General features: G+C 39.1%; 2 protein-coding genes across 2 annotated transcripts in view; one reads left to right on the top strand and one right to left on the bottom strand.

Moving 5' to 3' along the window:
• aff2 (AF4/FMR2 family, member 2) overlaps positions 1-5,122 on the top strand; it is a 99,696-nt gene extending 94,574 nt beyond the window's left edge. Inside the window, exons 25-26 of the mRNA XM_061048751.1 lie at positions 881-1,101; positions 2,081-5,122. Coding sequence (XP_060904734.1) covers positions 881-1,101; positions 2,081-2,202 — 343 coding nt within the window. The 3' untranslated portion in view covers positions 2,203-5,122. The remainder of the gene's footprint in view (positions 1-880; positions 1,102-2,080) is intronic.
• Positions 5,123-12,172: 7,050 nt separating this feature from the next.
• ids (iduronate 2-sulfatase) lies at positions 12,173-23,420 on the bottom strand. The gene is made up of 13 exons (XM_061048749.1): positions 23,178-23,420; positions 22,252-22,388; positions 21,958-22,135; positions 20,824-20,912; positions 19,627-19,827; positions 17,399-17,569; positions 17,180-17,306; positions 16,541-16,699; positions 16,132-16,238; positions 14,683-14,799; positions 13,717-13,827; positions 13,392-13,517; positions 12,173-12,669 (listed from the first exon to the last, which is right to left on the bottom strand). The coding sequence occupies exons 1-13, from the start codon at positions 23,251-23,253 to the stop codon at positions 12,586-12,588; spliced, it is 1,683 nt and encodes a 560-aa protein (XP_060904732.1). The 5' UTR covers positions 23,254-23,420; the 3' UTR covers positions 12,173-12,585.
• Between the last annotated feature and the right edge of the window lie 340 nt (positions 23,421-23,760).

The raw sequence follows: 23,760 nt of genomic DNA, 5'->3' as shown, positions 1-23,760 counted from the left end.
GACACTCATAGGGATGAACCCAATGAGATTTTAACTTTCTAGTTCCCCTCGGTTTTTAATGTCTCACTCGTCTTGTTTTAGGGCCCCAAATCCTTTTTATTTTGTACATTTAGGGTTCGACAGATATGGAATCTTTTGGATACCGATATCTATATTGGGGAGAAGGAAAATTGATAGCAATATATCAGTCGATAACTTTTTTGTTAGATGTACGTTAGATCTGTAGAGATAGATATGGATATAGATATGCACATTTATTGCATAAATCCCTAAAATGCAGTTATCAAACATGTGTGGCAAAGATATTGCATGAAGACAAGATGGTCACTCAACTGAAAAGTAATATACTTGCATCACTGCTTGACTCTCTGGAAAGCGCACTCTGCTGATGAAAGACAACTGCTAGTGTAGTACAATGAAACTCAAATTAAATGCTGTTTGACTGGTGGATAAAGCTAGAAATATCGACGCATATCTGCGAAAAAATTAGCCGATACAGATAGTCACTGGATATGCTAATATCGGCTGATTTTATCGGCTGGCCGAAGATAAAGACACACTAGAGTTGGAGTAAAAGAAAAACTCTCTATTACTTATGTTTTTTGTACTTTTGACACCACCAAGCAGTCTTGGTTGTGATCAGTGATGTGTTTTTCTTTCATTCAAAATCTAGTGGGTCTTTATCTTTGAAAACAGAAAACTAAGACAGTACTTGGCAGACAAACTGGATGATAGTGAATCTGTTTTGAAAACCTCACCCGACAGACTTAAGTTCCCATTTATTATTTTGTCAAGTAACCAACATTTCCTCAAGCACAGAGCCTACATGTTTCATTATTCTTCCTTTTAATGAGACTCACTTCCTGTCTACTGTGTTCAGGGTCAAAGAGACTCCATCTCCCCCATCACTCAGCCCCTCCCCAGCAAGCAATGGAGGAGGAAGCGGAGATGCAGTGGGAGGATCTGGAGGCTCATCAGGCACTGTGGCGATTCCTCAACGGATTCACCACATGGCAGCCAGTCATGTCAACATCACGAACAACATTCTGCGGAGCTATGACCACTGGGAGACAGCTGACAGACTAGCCACTAATAGCCAAGGTAGGACTACAATCCAGTTTCTGCTCCGATGTCCTCCATGCAAGCTGTGTTGTTTAAAGTAGAATGGAATGTTTTAGTGTTGGTCAACAGAGTTATATTTTCTTGCTTTCAAAATCTTGTGCATCCCTTATCAATGCAAAAAAAAACTTTCTAAAGCTTTCAAAACACTCATTGATATCTGAGACATGTCTGCAGCGATCTGCCTTTATGCTGCTGTGGAAACTGAATAGTAGATGAAAATCTCAAAATGCAAGTTCAATTTAAAAATATATCATACAGCTTAAAAAGAAAGTCAACAGAACAGACACATACAGGAAGAGAGAAACAGAAAGAGGGTGGATGAGGCGATGTGTGCATAGACCAGAGGTCAAAATGTGTGTCTGCAGACAAAATAACTTATAGGGGACTTTCAAAGACTTCAATGCGTACAGTCAAAGGGCCCTATTCTACACGTGGCACAAAGGACCTGATGAGAACTCAAGTGTTATTGCTATTTCATTTGAGCTCAGCTGATACATCAGGTGTTCCTTATACAGAGTCATATTCTGCCGTGCAATGGTCGCTAGTTTCCCTTCGACCTGCTTAATTTGGTGCAAGCCATCTCTGATTTATAATCTTCTTTTTCACATTTTTGGTTTCCCTTCAGCTGCTCTGTCTTAGAAAAGCTGAAATAAATCTTCAAAAATCAAACACAGCTCCAGACTGACTCCAAGCCCTCTAGCATTTGCTCACTCGAATGTGCACTTGCTAATAAACTGAACAAATACACATGCTTGCATCGTTCCAAGAACTAGATTTTTTTTATACGCCTCAAACATAACAATCAGAGCCATCCATACGCTTGTTCACATGGAGTAAAATAGCCTGTCCAATGTTATGCACGCAGTAGAAAGTTGACCATGGATTCCAGTTTCAAAAATAAGCCAGCTGAGGTTGACACATCTAACAAGGACTGTGTCTCTTTCTCATCCTTTTACAGAGTTTTTCCAGGAGCTGGACTTAGTGATGGAGCCATTGAGTCAGCAGAGCAGCATGACTGAACTGGTCCGGTACATCAGACAGGGACTACACTGGCTCCGCTTGGAGGCTCACCTGCTCTAAGAACTGGACCAGCACAAGATGAAGATAAGAAAAAGAAATAGGCCTGGGAAGTCCAAGTGCAATAAAAAGTCAGAGGAGATTCAGGAAGATGTTTATATTCCTGACACCACCAATGTTAATATAAAAGCATAGACGGGTTGACTCATTTCACAGAAATGCCCATGCAGTAGGAAACTGAAGGACTTACTTTGTATTTTGAAATAGGAATCAAGGGATAACTTTGCCTTTAAGAAGTGTAGGTTAAATTCCTGAAATTGAAATCTCCAAGATAATAAAGAGGCTCAACAGTTACTGATCTGCTCAAGCAGTGGCCAGTAAATGTGTTTTAAGTTGGGACAAGGAGTAAAGCCTCAGGCTTCTATTGATCAGAATGAAGTATCAAGGAACCTGCTGGTAAAGGAAGGGTTCAGCTACAACCACAAGAGCTAATAATAATAATAAAGAGGTGGAAATGACTTCAGTCATTAAGTCAGAGCCGTTTGTGGCCTGGAATTTGTGGTTTTCTGATTTAGAAACATCTGGAGTCCGATCTGGAATATGTTAGTACATTGCAAGCCTCACAACTTGAATATGAAGAAGTCTGTAGTTAGACTGAGGAGGACAAGACCGTGTAGGGTTGTCAGCTGAACATGGACACTTCATGGTTCTATAAATGGGGGCACTCTTCAAACAGAAAAGGCCTTTCACAAGTCTTAGTTTATTATTAATGAGCTTGTATGATATTGAAATCCTGTAATTTCTGAACAGTTACGCGCCCACCATGGTGTCACACTCTTGCTTAAGCAAAAAACGGCAAGTCTGAATATAATTTGACAACAATAAGGCTTAATGAGATCTAATCACTTTAATCTCATTAAGGCTCGTCTTTGTTTCCCATTATCCGTCATGTGCAGGTGTTGGTGCAAATATGTGTACAGCTGACTGCCATGTCTAACTTAAGCACTATCTGATTGGACAATAATGATTTTTGTATATTGTGTATATTGTAATGTACATACTGGAATTCTTGTGATTGTTTTTGAGTCAATTGTGAAAAATTCCCTGTGGATCAATCCTATGAAACACATTTTTTTTCCATGTGAGTATGTGTTTGTGTGTGTGTGTGTGTGTGTGTGTGTGTGTGTGTGTGTGTGTGTGTGTGTGTGTGTGTGTGTGTGTGTGTGTCTGTCTGAGTATTAGTAACTCTGTGCCTGAAATTACACAGACACATACGATCAGTTTTTTAACCCTTATTGGCAGAAAAAGGAAACTCTTTTATTTTAATGAGGTTAAAAAATTAAATGGCATGGGGTTAGAGACTTCAAATATTAAAGTCAACCCTGGATTACTATGATGAAGTAATAGGGCCACGTTAAAGACAATAAGGTAGTTGTTTATTTTGAGAAAAAAGTCGTAAAAGTTAGCTATAATTAAACCAAATGTTCATTTAAAGGTTCATATCAGAATTGCAGCCAGCCGTATGCAATAAAATGAAGGACCTGGAGCATCTTGTGAAATTATACTTTAGTATAGGTTTTACATGTAAGGAAATACTTATTCTTATGGCACATTGGCACCACATTGTCATAAGTATCAGGACTTTGGAAATACTGTGCAAGAAACAGAGTCTACTGTATCTAAAAGAAAGAACCTTGCTGAGGAAAAAGTCTCTTTTGTTGTGGAAGAAACAGCTTGCTCACACTGGCAATCTGTACCGTGCCTAAGCACGCTTCACCCCTAAAGTCCAGTTCGTTTGACCAGTGTGACCGCTCCGTGCCGTGCTCAGGCATGGTACACTTCATGCACGAGCACAAGCACGCGGGTAAACAACATTGACGGCCTTCATTATGGAGAAATCCGGAGTGTTCTGTCTGTATCTGACTAAAATGACTCAAAGTAAAGAAAGAAAGTAGCTGTCATGTTCTTCGATGTGCGGACGCGGACTCGGCTGCGTCTGCACATCGATGAGCTCATAATGCTTGGGCTCATAATGGAAAGCCAATCTGCTCCTGAAGTTCCCTAGCCTGCAAATCAGTCTGTGTAGAAGCGGGCCTTGATAAATGACTGCAGACATAAAAAGCATTAAAGGTCACACATAATACTCTTCTTCAACCAATTGAAGTAAGTCACAGAGCTCCCCAAAACATTTATTTGAAGTTTCTTGTTATAAATCCACTCTGATTCTGTATTTGATTTTGTCTATAAACCCCTCTATTTCAGCCCTGCTCAGAACAGGCTGTTTCTGTGTCTGTAGCTTTAAATGCAAATATCTGTTTGACTACACCTCTCTGGGTGGCTCGGGCTTTCTCACTCCATGCCCATATTGTTAACGGGGAGAAGGCAGACTCAGAGGGCAGAACAAACACCTAGTTGTGGGAGTGTCAGCCACCTGGGGAAGGGGTTACTGCCCTCTGTGATGTCATGAAGGGAAAATCTCCAGCCTGTTCGAGGTTTGAGCACATTTTCTGAAATTTCTGAAAAGTGGAGCAGGCAAAAGACAGAGGATAGACTTCCCTCATTTTAGGGGGGTTTGTAGACAGACTAGCGACACGTATTAGTGTTAAAAACACATGTTAAAGTGTATTTTGCATAATTTGTGACCTTTAAATTATAAGAATCTACACTTTCAACCAAAACTGCATTCAAATTAATGATTGACTAACTTGATTAGGTGAAGGTCCCTGTTGACTGATGTCTGTGTCATGGTATGACGCCTGTCAGCCTTTCTATTAGACGGCCCTTCTTCGGTTTCTTGAGCTGGCTGCTCTTCTGTTATGACATCAGTAACAAGACGTCAAATCATAGCCTACTAGCCTACATTACAGCCTACATGGCTATGATTCAAATGTAAAGTTTTAGATCATGCTATCATAGCAGAATGTGTATGAAAATCAGTGGAGATTTGGAAATGTATTGTCACTTTGATAAAAACAAAACTCAAGTGCCTTTATTTCTGTCTGTTGGGAATTGCTCTATTTATTTAAAAAGAGATACTCTAAATGATTTTTCATACCATATTGGTATAAATATGAGATTGTTTTTGTAAAGTCAAGTGTTTCCATAAGCTTTTAACTGGTGTTTATGACAACACCAGGGTCTGGCTTTAAGAATATTGTGTTATTTATTGTGTTGAGCTACGTTATCTGCTGTTTTCTGTCCAAGATACCTGACAAACTGAAACAACTGCATGCAATAAAGGATAGCTTCAGACCAAGAACTACTTCTGTCCATTGTGAAAAAAAGATCCATTTCAACATGAACCAAAACACAGAACCATTTTCAATGATCAAAACTATTATCCTACATGAATAAAATATGACATCAAGACTTTATCATCACCTTTATCATATAGTCAGCAGATGGTAAGCTAATTCAAGCACAAAGACTGACGAAAGTTGATGGAAGGTGAAAGATTTAATCTTACTTAACTCTCTTAAGTTCTTGCTCCAATCTTGCAGATACATGCCTAAAAAAGTTTGTAATTAATGTTTTTGTCTTCCTGATAATTTGTAGGAATAATGAATCATTTAAAATCGAGAACTTTTATCCGTCTTGAGTTGTCCGTTTAACCAAAGTGTAATATGTTTTGGTCGTCAGTGTTACTTGCTGGATTTTCTTTCAGCTGATTAAAGTAACTACACCGTAACTAATCAGGTTTTGTGTGATTCAGATTAGAGGTTCATTTGATTTTCTAGCTGGTCATGAATGCCTGGTATTTGGATTGTGACTCTAAACAGTCAAGCTGGCTGTGTACCTCTGCTCTCCCTGTGTTTGTGATATGCTAAGTTAACTAGCTGCTGACAATTTCTTTATATTTTGCTTCACTGGACAGTTTTCAAAATGCTTTGGTGACATCCTCCCATGAATATCTTCATGACAACATTTTCTATAGTGCTCACATGTAATTGCTGAAGTTGCAGGGAGGGGGGTTAGGGTCATTGGCAGGCATACTAAGTGACTGACTTTCACAACACAGACCATGGTTTGGAGTCCACACTTGGACCTGTGTTGGCCTTCAGCATTAAAGAAGTTAGAAAATGTATTGCAAGCTTGTCAATTAGGTCGAAAAACGATGAAAAATGATGTGATCTTCAGGAAAGATTTGACTTATATTTTAAGCATAAACATGTGAGACATGAGATTTGACAAATTGAAAAAAGTAACATTTTGTCATTAAGGTATTAAAAATCCTGGTTGACTTCGACTTTGTTTTTCCTGTTGCTAAGTAGTTATATTGAAATGTAATGTTTGGGAGATGCGACTAATTCAGACCACAAGAGAAGTAAAACTCATCAAGCTGGTAATTAAGTTTTATCCCAAAGGGATCAAATATTCCTGGACTTGTGATTCCTCATCTGAAAGCCTTGACATGTTTATGATAAATGGTAGATGTGACAGTCCAAACTCTGTCAGTGCATCCCGAAGACAAAACTCTGTAGCAGCTAACCCATGAAACTCACAAACTGCTTCTGTTCATTGGTTACACGTTGATAGCTGACCATCAGTGTTGTTTAGTCCAGTTCAATCAATGTTTTGTTTTATCGTCTAACAGTGACGTGACTGGTTTGTGTTAATTTCACAAAATGGTCCTTATTTTTAACAACATGCAGCAGTACAATCAATCTTTTTGATATAGTGCTGTAATATTAATTTTAAAAGATTGCTCTGCTGACTCATGGAAAAACATCTGACACGTCACGATGTTTGATGTCTTTTGATGCTTATGGTATGGTCACACTGCATTTGACTATATGCAATGTAAATATTTTGAATACATGTCCAAACCAAACCCCAAACACACAGGAATCAGAGAGCGACTGACACCCAGGAACAGGAACCTTACAGGACAGCTGGGATCGGCTCTGTTGAATGAGCTACAGTATACAGCATCAGCTCTCATAAAATGATCACAACTAGTTCATCAAATGCAGCCAAACAGAAGCATTCCTGCTGCTGGTGTTCTTACAACAGAAAGCTAAAAAGAATTGTTAATTTTTTGACAACCAATTTGTTAAAACACTTTTTTGTAGAACTGCAAAAAAACAAGGGTAATGTTTTCCTCTCTGATTTCTGTAATCTGCCAGAAAGCTTTGTTTTCCCAATATTTTTTTAGCTGACTCTGAAGTCATCCTGATAAATACATAATGGAAGGTATTCTTTATTCTCACTACGACACAGGTCTGTTCTGGACATGCTAACATGTAACTATAATTACTCAGTTGTAAGACTTTTACATTTTGCACAAGGAAATATATTAGAAAATTCATACAACTCTTTAAGTACCGCCTAGATCCAGAGGCAATAAATCAAGATTAGCATAAGGCCTGCATGCAAGGGAAAACACAAATCCTTCCTCTCTTTAAACTCTAAACAGAACATACAACGTTCAGAGCTATTTCTCAAACTGCAAAATGGCATTTGAATATTTGTGTAATGAATTTAATGCAGAAGCTTAAAGGTCACATGTGATCCTCCCTTCAACCAGTTTAAATAAGTCACAGAGTTCACCAAAACATGTCTGTAAAGTTTCTTGTTTTAAATCCACTCTGATTCTGTATTTGATCATGTCTATAAACCCCTCTATTTCAGCCCTGCTCAGAACAGGCTGTTTCTGTGTCTGTAGCTTTAAATGTAAATGAGCTGTGTTTGACCACGCCCCTCTCTGGAAGGGCTTGGGTGGCTCAGGCTTTCTTGCTCCATGTCCTGTTGTTTACAGTGAGAAGGATAGACAGATTAGGGACACTTATTAGTGTTAGAATAACTTGGCTTTACAGCTCTACTTCCAAACTAAAGATGTGATATGGCTGAACATAAAACCTAACCCTTGGAAAGAAATCATATTTCCCAAAATTATGGTCAACCGTCACTTTGTAGCTGATATGAAGCAATTGTAATAGGGCCTTTAATATAAAACATAAAATATAAATTATTTGACTAAAAAAGATTAAAAATAAAGTTAATCTAGGCTTTTCTGTCAACCAGGAACAATCCAACATGTTTCCAATTTTACAGTCAATCCAATAACTTTAATAGGCAGCAAAATAATGTCAGATGTATGAACCAGTAATGTTTACCTCTACCAAGGTTGTTTGTAAGGCGTAACTGTCTTTGGTGCAGTTATTGTAGAATAGCATTTATTGTTTTCTCCTGACACCAATGTCTTCAATTAATCATGAAGGAGTTCAAACCTCCCAACGACCACATCGGGAAAAAAAAACTCACCCTCTTTCTCAAAGCAAAGGACCATTTTACTAACAAACCATGACGATGTTTTTTATTATACAAATCATGTGCCATTCTTTTAGCTTTGTTAAGTAAACAGATCAATTATTAGTGATCTTAATTGGCTATTGCAATAATAAAACTGGGGCAAAGATCTGTTTAATGATGTTAAATGTTGTGTATTACACATTTAAAATGTAATACAAGCCGGTCAATTGTTTTGTTTTAGACACGCAGCCACATTTAGCCTCTTATTCAGCTTAAGAAATCTCTATCTGTTCTGATTTACATCACTAGCTTAATGCGATATTTTAAACATCCCCCCCCCCAAAGACCACCTCAGAGCAATCCGCCTAGTGTCAGATGTTTTTAAAAATTTGCACAACTTCAGCATATTTTTTCTGTTTTTTTTTATCAGTGCTTTATTTTGAGCTTTTATACGGTTCTTTTTCAAAATGAAGATGTTCTATGTGCTGATTAGAAATTGTGATGCAGTTCTATTGTTTTTAAATATTAAATGTTGTTTAAGAATGGATTAAAATCTGTTTAAAACAGTAGTAATGTCTCGTGGTCTTGTTTGCGTCTAAAGCTTTCTTAAAGATCTGTTGGGATTATTCTTGAGTCTGTCATGTTTTCAAATGAGACCAAGCTTGTTATGAAGCTTCTGGTTCAGTTCAGATAGCATGAAAATATTAAGAATAAGATGAATAATTTGAATTATTTTCATTAAACAAACACGTTTTCAGTTTTCAGACGACCTTGGAGCCTGTCAGAACAGCACATCATTAATGTGAGAGCAAATATAATGGGACAGCATGCGTTTGAACTCGGGATTGAGCTCTTTCCATAGAAACACATGAAGGAAACTGACAGACTAACTCCCTTAACAAAATATTGTTTTTGTTTAAAAATACCGGCAAGCTAGAGTTTATTAATGAAAATCAATACATTTACATGTGAGTGGAAATGGATCTTACAGCTTACTTTGTTCGCGTTTTAATGTCATAAAATGCAGTACTGAAAATATAACACTGTTTATCATTCCTTTTATGTTCATCTTTGTTGAGAGATAATGAAGTAGACCAGAAGCGGATGCATTAATGATGTAAGTTTGAAAACCTAAGATAGGAACTAATTTGACATTATTCTGTTTTGTTTAACATAATTTATTAAGGATTGTAATATTTCCATTTCTTTTATAGTCTGTACCCAGAGAAAATTAAAAAAATTAGGGCCCCAACTGGCGTACGAACATTTCCACACAAAGCTTGGTATTTATCAACTTGTACTTTTACTACTAAGCAATGTGTTTTAATATAAGTACAGCTCCGACCATGCTTACACACAGAACCTAGAGGTAAAAGAGTGAAAATATATAAAGAAACCAATACGAAAGACAGCTTTAATAGGCAGGTACGGGAGGTGTTTGACCCTGGAAGGGCTTATGGTTTTTGACCGCTGAGGTGGCAGGCGGCATGGAGAAACCGCAGCTGTATTGTTTGTTTGTTTGTTTGTTTTGTTCAAATGAATGTAAACTGATGGACGCTGTATTCACTTCGCATGGTGCTGCAATAAACGGATTGTATTATGCTGCAAACCAAAGACACGCCTGCAGAAATGTTATTGATCAACATACAGCAAACGGTATCGTATTGACCTACGACAGTACAGCGCCTCAGCCAGGTCTCTCCTGGGAGTCAAAGCACATGGGCAGCTTTAGTATTGGACTAAGCTTCTATATTTTTTTATATTTAAATGATCAGCAGCATAACTGTAAAAATTATGTGTTTTATTAAATACATTTCTTTTTTGCAGAAAGACCTCAAATTAAACTCGCTAATTTTGTCATTAATGGCTTGTATGTGTCACGTGATGTGCCTTAAAGTGCTTTTTTTGTTGAAAAAATTGCATTATCATAAAAACCACAAAGGCATTTTGAGAAATTATGGGTTTTGGTATCGGAAAAAAAGTATTGTGATCATATTGATTTGAAAAGTTTGGTATCACCAATCACTACAGGGGTAATATACATGTGTGTATGTGTGTGTGTGTGTGTGTGTGTGTGTGTGTGTGTGTGTGTGTGTGAACATAAACAGCTTCACTCCGACTAAATCTAGAGATTCTACTGCCTGTCCCCTAGTATCTGCAGACAGTCTGAGTTTATGTGAGAATGCAGCAGGACATAATATAGAGCGCCACAGGAATGAGTGCTAAAACCCGCAAGTAAGTTAGCATTTGAGCGCCATGGGGTCTAACGTCTAAAAGTCAATGGGGATTTTGAATGGGTTTGTGGTTAGACGCCTGGAATAAGGTCTGTGGTTAACACAAGCTTAAGAGATGTTGACGTTTTGTTAGACCACATAAACTATGTTAGGTAATACCCCCACTTGTGAATTTTGAAGTTTTTATGCGTCTTTGAAAAGGCGGTTGCTAACAAGTGGCTAAATGTGACTACAGTGGTTGTCAGGGACATTAAACGTCATCACGCCGGACACAGAGGCCGGGAACTCTCTCACTAGTCGGAGATGTCTCATGTAGGTTTAATCTTTAGGTTAAGGCAAATATTAGTTTAGTAAACAATTTATTAAGCTACGTGGATTGGTTTATTGGAGATCGTCTGAAGCATAATGGTAGTTACGTCACAATCATACGACCGTGGTGTAGTTCGCTTGTAGCATAATGTTAGCTTTTTACTGCCGTTGGCCGCATTAACGCTTCAAACATCATAAAAATGGTGTTCATCTGTGGAGATTATCCTGCTGAACAAAACGCCTACGCTTCAGAAATGTGCGTTTGTCACAGAGCTTATTTTTCCAAAATGATCCAAAATCCAATGCAAAAATCCCATAGGAGAATTCTCATTGGACCCCATGGCGATGCTACTTCCGGGTTGGCCTACAAAAATACATCATATGGTTTGTTCTCTACAGAGAATTCACCTGGAGTGACTGGGGGGGCTAATGATGCGTATTCCTGCCGATTGGTCCCCATCGCACGACCATAGACTGCATGCATGCCACAGTTGAGAAGTCTGTGCACGTAATTAAACTGCTGCATTGTTTTTTCCGTTCGCCAGTATGTTCTTCGCTGCACTTCAATCGAACTAGTCTTTCTTTTTACATTGCTTCAGGTGATTTGTTTGCCTGTGAATTTTATTTTTAAAATAATGCTTGAAATAAATAAATTAAAAGGAACCACGAAAGAGGGCAAGACAGAAACAAAGGAGAAACTTACAGAGGCAGCCGAAAAAGAGAAAGGTCGACATTCCCTACTGCCCACTATGCTCTGACGATGAAAGGCGTCCTAACGGTACAGCAGTGGAACTCTATTCTTATTCAACGAGCGAGCCGGAGCCCTTCTCGAAACGTGCTGCAAAGCTCCCATAATGCATTGTGCGACTGCCTCTCCGGCTCTGCATAGAGAATGAATAGAAAGCTTTGAGATGCTATCCGTCGACGGAACCAGTGGAGCCGTACCGTAAGTCTCTAGATGTTTTTAACCAGCCCTATCATCCAACCTTCTCAACAGGGTCCTAAGTCTCTAACTAAACTCTTCTCCTCTGTCGCCCCCCGGTGGTGGAACTAACTTCCAAACTCAATTCGATCTGCAGAGTCCTTTTGCACCTTTAAGAAAAAGCTTAGACCCAGGATGACGATGGTTTTATTTGATAACGACGATTTTAAGATGGTCTCTATGCTGTTATCATCACATCAGAATACAGACTAACACTCAGTGAGCTTGTAATCATACGTTACTAGAAACCATCAGGTCAAGCTTTGTGGCAAAAAATATTTTATTTCATCTTATTTTTACAATCCATTTATCATCCAAAATATATAATCATGTTGTCCCTTTCAACTTTGGTAAACAAAGTAAAAAACTAACCAAATGCACTCGTAGTCCTGATATACAGGAGGGGGAAAACTTCTTTTAAAGCTAAAGTGGCCTGAAAGAGAAGAACAAGTGCTTTGGATTGAATCTTTTTTCTTTGTTTAAACCAGATCTGCTTGTCCCTGCAATATGTTCACAACAAGAGGTGAACCAGGAATTACCAGTGATAGCACCTAATACTGAATAAAAAGTGCATTATAAGATATATCAGCCGTCTCTCTTAATGGATGAGTTTCTGTCAATCTTCCCTTTGAACTGCTCTTTCCGTCCATCTGTTGCATTTCATTATCATCATCCAACCTTCTTCCTATTCGTCTTCATCCCTGCTGTGAGGTAGAGGAGCTGCAGCCTCATCTTCACCTGTAGACTCATAGTCTGGACGACAAACAAGTCAGAAAAGAAGTAAACAAGGAAGTCAGGGGCTGTATCCGAAACTGCATACTCAATGTGACGTCACATTAGTGTGATCTGAAATCATAGTACGCAATTTTGTGTATGCAAGAAATACCCTGATGTTAAAAGGATCACCCAGAATTTTTAGGTATGAAATGGGTGTATACTGGTCATACTAAAACGCCCCATAATGCATTGCGGCACTCTGACTTTCCAATCGCAGAGCTTGCCAGCCAACTAGCGGCTTAAAATAAAAGTCCGGTGCTGATAAACATTTTACTAAATAATACTTAAATGACTACGTAGCTGTATTAGTAATGAACGTTTGAATATTCTCTCAACAGCAGAGGTAATCTGGCACTACTACCACGGCATCCCTGACGCCCAGCCACCACCGTCATTTGTGTAATTCCCGAAACTACCACTGTCCTCATTCACGCACGGCTTGCTCCGACCTAAACCTCAACGGCAAGGAAGTATGACAACAGGAACACAAGTAATACAAAGGAGAAATCCTTCCTGCATATTATCCCATTTTTCTTAAGAATGAAGTATGTTTTTGTGTGAACTATATTTTAGCATGTTGCTAACGGCACACTAACTGTTGGGTTAGAATGCAGTATGTGGTTTCGGACACAGCCAAGGAATTAAAAATGAATAAAAAAAGAAAATTGGGTACTTGACTAAAATGAATTCAAACTTACATGAGGCAGACTGGCCATCTTCCTGTGTAGAACACCGAGGTCAGAGTCGCTGTATATATTTTCATCCTGACCAGGGTCATCTGCTGTCATGTACAACTCTCCAGCGTGGACATCAGATACATTCACCTAGAAGTATGACGGACAAATGTTATTATCTTAACTGTAATTTAACAAAATAATGTGCCAGTGGAGGCAGATGTATCAATCTGTTCACACAACACTACTCCCCCGCCTGAACCTCATGTGTTCAGACCCAGAAGAATAATGAAGAGTAAAGACATGACGTAGGAGTTGTTCATGTTGTGTAGTTATGTTCTACACCAACCTGAAATGTTTGAGGGTTGAATCCCAACCACAGAGTGTATCTGTAGTCCCAGGAGCGTAGAGAGTACCCCATGATCTTTATGTCTTTGAGGTCAGGGAGGTCAGAGTTCACCTAGGAGAAGAATGTGTTTCTATTACCGTATCTAAACATGTAAAAACTTGCGCTGAAAAATCGGGATGATAAGGAAGCTTAAACTTAAAATGGAAAACACTAATGAAATATTACTTGAATATTGAAAGGATTGAACAAAGAAGAACTATTTGAAAGCATATGGAGCACGATTAATGAAGCTCTGTAGACTGAGTGGAGCCACAAAATCACCCAGCTATCATAAACATCAAGAAACCCCTTAATCTTAATCTGCCTGGTTGTGGCTATGCTTGTGTGTGTGTGTATTTTCTATTGTTGGTGCTTGTGTATGGTGGATATGTATGATAAGGGATCAAATACAACCTGTGACATTAATTTACTACAACAGTTTAGTAATTGTGAACGAAAAAACGTGAAAAAGGGTCAAACAAATGAAATGATAGGATTTTTTTGAAACTATGATTATTACTTGTGTTGAAACACTGATGTACTAAGACCCTTTACTCACTCACTTAATAAAATTATAAAAAGTCTTGAACATGTGTAGAAGCCTCCCTGCAGTGCTGTCTGACCTACAGCTGCTGAATTACACTGAGATGAGCTGATGAACTAATTTTAGTCTGCCAACGTGTCCTGGACAGAGATGATCCTACAGCAGGTGCAGCACTCCTCTAGCTTTGTTAGTGCACGGATCTTGTGATTTAGCTGGTGACACTCATTGAAAACATGATTTTACTTGTTTTTTACTAGTAACATTAAAATCCATTTAAGGTATTTTTAAAGGCTGCTTGCTGGATGGAAGAAAATAATGACTGAACCTTTAGACAGCAAAGGCATGCTTTGTTATTGCGTTAATACACACTACATCTCTGGTACCTGTGGTGTATCAGCAGGCCGAGGGTACTGGCTAAACGATACGGCCTCCGCATGCTCTCCTCTTTCTCTGTGTTGGAAGGTGTGGGCTAGGTTGTCTCCTTCTGAACACAACTCCTCCTGAAAGCAAGAAAACGGACCAACGTAAAGGAAGTTAATATCTATAATTATGAATGCACATGGCGTCATGTGTGTTCTTCTTTACTGAGTGTATACTTGTTCATGTATTTGGGTTTGCAATGTCAGAAAAACGAATCAGCTCCATCTTTACAAAGATGGCTTCATATTCAAAGTTCTCTTCGTGTGGTGCAATTTGTAGAAAATGTGCATGACGTAAAGGAAATAAGTTTGTACGGAGGATTCAACAAAAGAATCCTACAAAACACTATAGTCACTATTCGTGTGCAAATTTCCCGCTTTACTTAAAATCCCAGTATCTAAGTACTAACAATTTTTTTAAAGGTTTATTTGGGGGATTTCATGCCTCTGTTTTGATAGGATGGTGGATAGAATTAAAATGGGGAGAGAGAGTGGGGAATGACATGCAGGAAAGGAGCCACAGGTGGGACTTGAACCCGGGCCGCCAACTTGGAGGACTATACAAAATAACAAAAGTATTTTACCGTTGCATTATTCTTTAATAAACAAAGAATAAAACAGTAAAGTACAGTATGATCTTAAGTGCACAATTGTGCCTGACCTGAATTCACAGCAACCCCAGTGCCCCTAGTGGAGAGGGGCGTCATTGCAAAACATTTCCCTGAATCACTATTGGATTGGGAAAATAATAATTGCAATGAATTGATGAATGGATATTTTAAACCAGCCGTATCATCCAACCTTCACAACAGGGTCCTAAGTCTCTAACTAGACTCTTCTCCTCTGTCGCCCCCCGGTGGTGGAAGAACTACCAAAGTCCATTCGATCTGCAGAGTCCCTTTAAGGAAAAGCTAAAGACCAAGTTCTTTATAAACAACTACGCACATGATGAGAGCGACGACAACAGCGACGACATTTAGGATGGTTTTGATGCTGATTAGAGATCTCAAGAACAGCTGTTGATGTTAATGACATTCTATTAGCTTTAAAAAAAAGTGCTTTGCCTCTGTCCACTTCCTGTCAGCACCTGTGTGTCCGATCAGACTTAAAGCTGATGTACATCACTTTGGATAAAAGAGTCTTATAAATTAATTGTACATTTTTAGGTTTGGGTATATTTGTATCCTTCTGATGATAATCAAATGATAGAGCAACCAAAAAAATAAGTATTAAAATGTTATTGGACTTATTAAGATTTGATGTAAAGCGTCAGCCATCGAGACTTTGCAGCCATTTTTCCACGGAACTTCATTATCTAAGAAGTTATCTGTCCATAACCCTTAGTAATGAATACATAAGGAGCGACTAAATCAAGTCTTAAGAATAATAACGGATTAAAGTTAACTTGCATACCTGGAAAGAAACATCAGGACAATGTTGGGGTGCTCTGAGGCCAGCCAGGTAGGAAGTGGTGGGAAAAACATCCACCAACTCCACCATGTTTCTTCTAACTTCAGTAGCTGGAAGAGAGAGGGGGTCATCCAATTAGTGAGTCCCACAGACACTGAGACTGAAATGTACTGGACGTCTGCTCTTTCATCATCTTTGCACCATTTGTGTTTGAAGTCAAAACTAAGCATGGCAAAATATCAAAGTGTATTCCTGACTAAATACTTTAGAGTGCTCTTCAAGTCAAAGACAGACTGGCATATTAAACATGTTTAAAAAAAAAAAAAAGCCATAAACACTGACACATACATATAGCACACATGATGGTTAGAACATTTGTTTCATGTTTGGGTCAGTTTAGGGGGGGACTTACTCTTAAAGCTGTGCTTTGATTGGCTGAAGACGTCGATAAAAGGAAAGGAAGAATTTCTCAGAGTTGTGATGCCAGGAACACAGAAAATTAGAGGGACGCGTGTGGTCACATCAAAGTTAGAATATTTAGCCCATTCGCCGTGTTCCCCCAAAGACCAACCTGCAGCACAAGGGGAGCAGACGAAGAGAGCTGTTTATTAAAAAGTGTGGACAGAGGGGATGTAGAGAAAAGTCAAATGATGCATCTTACTTTCATACAGATAACACTAAGACACAAAAAGGACAGAAAGAGTCACTGCTGATATTTTTCATACAGACTTTAAAAATTATGGCGTTGATTGACGTTTACTGCGTTTGTTTATCTAACAGTCATGGAAGGAAAGTGTCTTCAACTGAAGACGACAACTTAAATGTTGTTTCCATGCGACAGTTTAAAAAAAGGACACCAGTAAAGAAAACATTTTTTTTAAATAAAAATGCAACAAATATTTCAAGGAGGTTATTGAACAATACGCAAACACAACATTGCCATCTGGTGGTGAAACATAAGCTAAACTTCTGAAGCCTGCAAGCTTTACTTTAAGACAAACTCCTGAGTAATGTGCACTAAAGAATCATGGACATCTGAGTATCTACTGACCGTGATCCGAAGTGAACACCACCATAGTGCTCTCAGCCAGCCTCAGCTCATCAAGAGTACTAAGCAGCCGCCCAACTTGAGCATCCATATAAGACACAGCAGCATAATAATGCTGACGGATACGCAGCTTGAAGACACAACACATCATATTATTAGTGTTCATTTCAGAGGGCGGTATCATGTGAACCAGTTTGTTCAAGATGCAAGAGCAGCTTGTACCTGAAAGTCTTTAGGAATGGGTCCATAGGGGAAGCTGATGTTGAGTCTTTGAACATCATCTCTCTTCCTCACATCCAACCAGGGGTTGTAGGCCACAGGTGGAAGGAGTTTAGGGACCATGGGATCAGGGGCTAAAGTCATTTGGTCTATGGGATATAGAGAAAGGAACTCCTGCAATATACAAACAATCATTTCAAAAGCTTGCTTAATAAAAAGGAGGTTGACATTATGAAAGCACTTTGTGATCAACTGGTTTTAAACAGCTTTCCCCTATAAGGGGGCAATTCAAAATGATATCCACAATTTTACTACTTCACATCATAAACTGTAATTATTAATGGATGAAGCCTGAGTGACGTCAGCCATCTGTTACTGCAGTGGGCTCTGGAGGCTCATCAGCAGCAGCCGCCATGCTGGAAATCCTGTCTCAGTCTAACTTTTAGTCAACCTAACGACAAGCTGAGAGACGGAGCTGGTGGGTTTTAAGCATCCTAACAAACCGTTATACCGATCCCACCTGTCAATCATGTCAGCTACGCGTCTAACTATGGATAACAAGTATCGTTCATAAAATCAAAACTGAGCCGTTTGAAAACAAATTCGCCCCCCATACAGTGTGAACCCATGATGACAGATTTCTGACTTTAATCTATATTATCATCTATGTTATATCATTGTTGATTGTTTTTAAAAAATTTGCTCCGGCATTAACGGTTGTTACCATTCATGCCAATAAAGCATCTTGAACTTCAGTCATAATGAAAAAATATGAATTGCTAAAAGGCAGTCCAACAAGTTAACGGCATGCAGCATATTCTTCTGAAATGTATTTGAGCAGCCTTACAAAGAGATAGAGATAAGATACAGAACGTATTTCACTTCCAGTATTTATTACCATCAGTGCTACCTGTACCTTTGTCTCACTAAAACTCTCCTGTAACACCTTTATACAAATAGAGGGGGGTGCAGAAGACTTGGCTAAAACAGAATCTTCTTGTATCTGCCTTCTTGCAACTTTTTTCATCTTTGTTTAAGATTCATTTTGGGGCTTTTTTAATGCCTTATTTGTAGCGATATGATAGTAGATAGAGTCAGAAATCCAGGAGAGAGAGTGGGGAAGGACATGTGGGAAAGGAGCAACAGGTCGGATTTGAAACTGGGCCGTCCACTTGGAGGACTACAGCCTAAGTACATGCTGCGCGCAGTAACCTCTGCGCTAATGACGACCCAGCCTTCTTATAACTTTGAGGTGGATGAGGTTACTCGTCTTGCTGAGATGAGGGAAGGAACAACACATGCAACTGCGTTTTCGTTCATCATCACTCTGACTAGGTAAAGAACTGTAAATTTGAAACGTGCATGTCTGCGTGTGCACGGTTATTCAACGATATCGGCACAAAGAACTACACTACCCACGACCCTAGAGTGTCACAGTGACGACTGATTGGTGGAGCTCACTGTTACCATGGCAATGTTTCCCGTCCCTTGGCACCAAATGAGTTTCGCTAGCAGGCTAGCTAATTAGCTAACACGAAACATACTAATACCCTTGTTATGCTGCAGTGAATGTAATTTATGTGCTCAACAACACAAACTACAACATAGCAAAACACTTGTATTAACAGTTTAAACACTAACAACGACTGAAGTTACATTTAAGAAGAAGCGACATCATTCGCAATGGATTGTGGGATGGTTAGTTCCTTTACTCCAGATGGAAATTATGTACACGGTCTCGTACCTTTGCATTTTTCTCGGTTTTAAACTCCGTTTTCGCGCCGAATCAAACTTACTATAGTCACGTGAATTGGGGCAGCTGGTTTTCAAGGTTACAGGCTTCAATCTCTTGATATAAGGATTTTTTTTTTTTATGTCAATGGAGGATTTCAACGGGAAAATTTACTTCAAGAACCAGAGCCGCTGAAAATGTGGGCAGTCAATGTTGAGCTCTATCAAAACCAACTATTGAGTGACACGTTTCAGTACTCCTAAACACAACAATTTCAGTACATGTAGTCCCATGTCCTCAGCTCCCACATGTGTTTATTTTGAGTATAGAAAAATCACTGTGACACCAGCTATAAAACGTAAATTCTTTACGCCCCTTGAACCAGCAATCATTAGTACTGTGTCTGAACCTGAGCCCGAGAGCTACCTCCAGAGCACCATTGTGTGCATTACATATCAAATCAAACAGGCTTTAGTGGTGTAAATATCAAGTCATGTACCTGTGGTATCCTGAAAGGTATGTGTGGTTTGTGGAAGCCCACGGCTAAGAAGAAAGGAGCGCCATCATTGGCCTGACTTTTCAGTAACCTCACTGCTTCCTCTGTGCTCTCCAGGTCGGGCAGGGTCCCTCCAGGCTGCTCCGTCACGTTCACTGCACAGAGTAAGTTGATGTGGAGTTCACCATCCTCCCCTTTGCACATCTGGAAACAAAGTATATGTATCAAGTATGTAAAGTTGATAATCTTCTGCCTCGCAACGTTCAGGAAATGTGAAAGAGAGGGAGGTTGTTACAAGTTAAGGGGGCTTTTACATTTCAAGACGCAGAGTATCAACGCACAACTGAAAAGTTTCTGTCGGTCAATTGGTGGTGGAGATCTTAAGCAATGTAGTAATATAATCAGTTTTAAAAGAAAAGTAAAGAAATCATTTTATAAAGGGATAAGGAAGGGTGATCAGAATCACTGGAGGTTTGTCTGTAATTATTCAGTATGTCAGGGTTTGTTTCTATATAGTGTAGGAGCAGAACATCAAGATTATCACAGCTTCCTTTTAGAGGCAGAAACCTCGAGCAGAACCAGACTCATGTTGAACAGCCCTCTGCTGAACTGTGTCTGGATTGGACAGTGGGATAGAGGGAGATGCAGGAAGAAGGACACAAACAGAGCAAGAAAAATAATGATTAAGATTAAAAGAGAACGGCTCCTGCAGGGATCTCCATTTCAGTGAATGTACTAACTCAACATTCAGTAAGAAATCCTCTGAAGTAAAACAGGTTCACTTCCTCATTCAAAATAGAATTGTTGCTGACTTTTATTTCTGCTTATCCCTCTAGACTCATCAGGCATGAAAGCCTCATTTTTAGAGAAGTGAATATCTTTGAATCACATGATAAGTCTTCTGTCAAGACATTTTACAAAACTGACAAACACAAAAAAACTGTTCTGCTAATGAGATGCTACAGTGTTCTGTAGTGGAAATAAATGATAGTTGCATTCTTGCTTCTTCGTCTGCCACAACATGAGGGAACAGCCAAACTAAATTTAAGCTCTTCTATCAGTAGATTAATCATTAAATGGTAAATGGACTTTAGCTTGTCTAGTTTTCTAGTCTGCTGCATAAAATGTTTGATGTGTGGGAAGTCACACAACTGACAACTGATTGGAAAGTGTGCAAGAGATCCTCTTCCCTTTGCATACCTTTTCTTTCTCATATCTAAAAGAAGGTGGGTGGAAGGCAGGGATGGACCAGCTGTAGGGGAAGTCATCGGTGTGGTTAGAGGCAACACCTCAAAAGGAAAAGACAACACAACCATAGTTACCGTTAGAGATGCACCAATCATCTTTTTTACACACACACACACACACACACACACGTACAGATGTTTTTTTTTTTTAACCATAAGAATTATTGTTATTGTTGGTATTACATGCAAGGCTACAAAAAGCTGTTTTATTTCTTGCTCAAAGAATAAAAATTAAATTCGTAAAAAATGATTCCCTGAAATGTGGAAGCAGTAATGACTGAGGTTTACAAATGAAATATTTCAAACTGAAGTGTAAGAATTGTTGCTTTTGATCATATAGGAGGAGCTGTTCCATCTCGTCTGAATGTCGTCATGGAGACGATTTGAGGACACTTCTTACAGTTCAGTCTGAACGTCTGTCAAAGTGAGACTGTGCGAGCTGAGAATGTTTATAGTGCCCAACCATCTTTCTAGATGTGTGACACGGCTCAGTCAGTGCCGTCAGTCTGATATCGTATATATCATCAATATCTGACCAGAGAGTGATATTAGACAGAACGGTCCCGTCTATGGTTACTATGCAATTAAAGACATGTGACGACTTTCATGAAGTAAACAAAAAGAATCATGCAGACTGGGTTCATCTCAAAAATGTGCTTTAGACCAGTGGATCTCAACTGGTGGGTCGGGACCCAAAAGTGAGTTTTGGAGTTGTTTTCAGTGTGGTGTGAAAGTGTGCCTGAAAAAAAAAAACAAGTGTCAAAAAAAGTCTTAAAAAAACTTTTAAAAGATGTTTGTTTTGTTTCATCTCTTTGTTCCGTCATATGTTTTGTACCGTCCACAATTTGGGTCGCGATTTCTTGTTAAGGAGTTGGTGGTGGGTCCAGAGGCTAGACCAGCTGAGAAACTCTGCTTTAGAATCATTAACTAACATGTAATTCTTTTTAAGTTTAGCTTTTACAGTCATTTTTTGTGCAATGCATTTAGTAGAGTTACTGTATTACTGCTGTGCCTGCATGCACTGATTTAAAGAACTGTATAATAATCCATAAAGCTTGATCTGTATTCAACATGTATACCATCTTACCTGGATGAAATACCTTGCCCACAGACATGGTGTGGTAGCCCTTAGATTTAAAGTATTGTGGCATTGTTGTGTAGTTTCCAGCGTGAACTCTCCAGTAGGAGTTAAAGTCGTAGAGCCTGGTCGTGTCTGGTCTGCGACTCGTTAACATTGAGATGCGGCTGGGAGCACACACAGCTTGCTGAGAGAAGATAGAGCAGATTCAAAGATTTTCAGGAGGTTTTCACGATCCAATTCATCTCTCAAATGAATTGACTGCAATAGGAAACTTTAAGAAAAATAGAGCCACAAACTGACCTGTGCATATGCATTGAGGAAAACGTGGCTTTTGGATGCCAGTTGGTCAATGTTGGGTGATTTTACTACAGTGTCTCCGTAGCAGCCCAGCGATGTCCGCAAATCATCTGCCATGATGAAAAGGACATTTCTCCTCTCTGAAAGCAAAGAAAGCCATACTTGACTTTTAAATGGACATACAAAGCAATGAGTTAAGGCACAGTTCACCGACACTGACTACTAAACTACATCTGGTTACGGTGCATTAAGTCACCATGGTGCCGTTTTGTGGAACAAACTACATGCTGACCTGAGGTCTTTAGAAACTGCAAGTTATTTTGAGAGCCGTCTTAAAACATTGCATTTCGCTTGCGCCTTTGGCTGCTAGTTTCTGTGTGTGTGTGTGTGTGTGTGTGTGTACATACTGTACATGGTTGGTGTATGGTCCCGTGTGTGTTGTATGGATGGTGCAGGCTCCTTTTCTAAATGTGTTTTGGATTTAAAATGTGCTTTGAATCTATTTGTTAATTTTCTTATGAGTTTGTATTGTGTTTGTTTATTTTTGTCTTCTGTAAAGCACTGTGGGTTTACACATTGTGTGAAATGTGCTAAACAAATACAATTTAATTAGACAAAGGCAACAGGTGTGTACTGAAGTAGAGTTAGACTGACACTGGAAAGCATCTATACATTTAACGCAACAATTGTAAAAGTTTTGATTGAGGTTAGTAGCTGAAGAGAAACAAGCGAGCAGTAATAACACTATACTGAGAAATCATTCAGTCTATCAAACCCACACTTGACCTACAACATTTTAAATAAACCTACAAATAATGCTACAAGAATAACTGCAAAATTCATTTAATACCGATGTAGATTTCACATGTGACATTTCCCCATAACCTGTTAACTATAAGATCATGATAAAGTTGAAACACTAACATTACCTCTTCTGGTGGAAACAGGGAGAGCCAGTGAGAGAAGAAACAGGACAAGAAGCCATATCCGGACACATAGGTACATTTTGGTTGAGCGGGAAAGACTTGACTACTCAAGATCTTTCACATCAGGTTGACTTCAGAGTTAATCTTTCATCCTTCCCTCCTTCCCCTCACCATCTGGTATCACAACAACAACAAAAGCGTGTGGTCTACGTCTTTAAACAACTTCCTGATTGTCGCGTCGGCACACTGGTTCACTCATTGGTTCACTTAGCCTTCGCCCCGCCCAGAAAATCTTAAAAGTATTGGTTGAGTGATGTGTCGATCATCTCTGTAACTAATAAATCTATCACTTCCTGTCGCCAGGATGACCCTCCCTCCATTCCTAATTGGTTGATACGTAATATTTACAGTCTATGGTTGATATGTGCGATGTGCCCGGCAGCCTGGCGGTGAATTAGAAAACAGTCAAAGCTGCTGCGATGCATTTTGTACTTTAAACAGTGAACTGCGGGGGAAATGATGGTTTAAGTGGACACTACCCAGCCAGTCTGTGTTGCCTGGGGTATTATAGTTATGTTAGGAAGGT

This window comes from Labrus mixtus, chromosome 10, assembly GCF_963584025.1.
Source record: "Labrus mixtus chromosome 10, fLabMix1.1, whole genome shotgun sequence".
NCBI classification, from domain to species: domain Eukaryota; kingdom Metazoa; phylum Chordata; class Actinopteri; order Labriformes; family Labridae; genus Labrus; species Labrus mixtus.
This window is presented reverse-complemented; position numbering and strand designations above follow the sequence as displayed.

Bases quoted from the DNA above. Each gene is read 5' to 3' on its own strand.
- ids (XM_061048749.1), bottom strand. From the start codon at position 23,253: ATGTACCTATGTGTCCGGATATGGCTTCTTGTCCTGTTTCTTCTCTCA. The intron at 17,570-19,626 runs GTACATGACTTG...TGTATATTGCAG, and splicing joins TACCTTTCAGGATACCACAG to GAGTTCCTTTCTCTATATCC. The intron at 17,307-17,398 runs GTACAAGCTGCT...TGTGTCTTCAAG, and splicing joins CCATTCCTAAAGACTTTCAG to CTGCGTATCCGTCAGCATTA.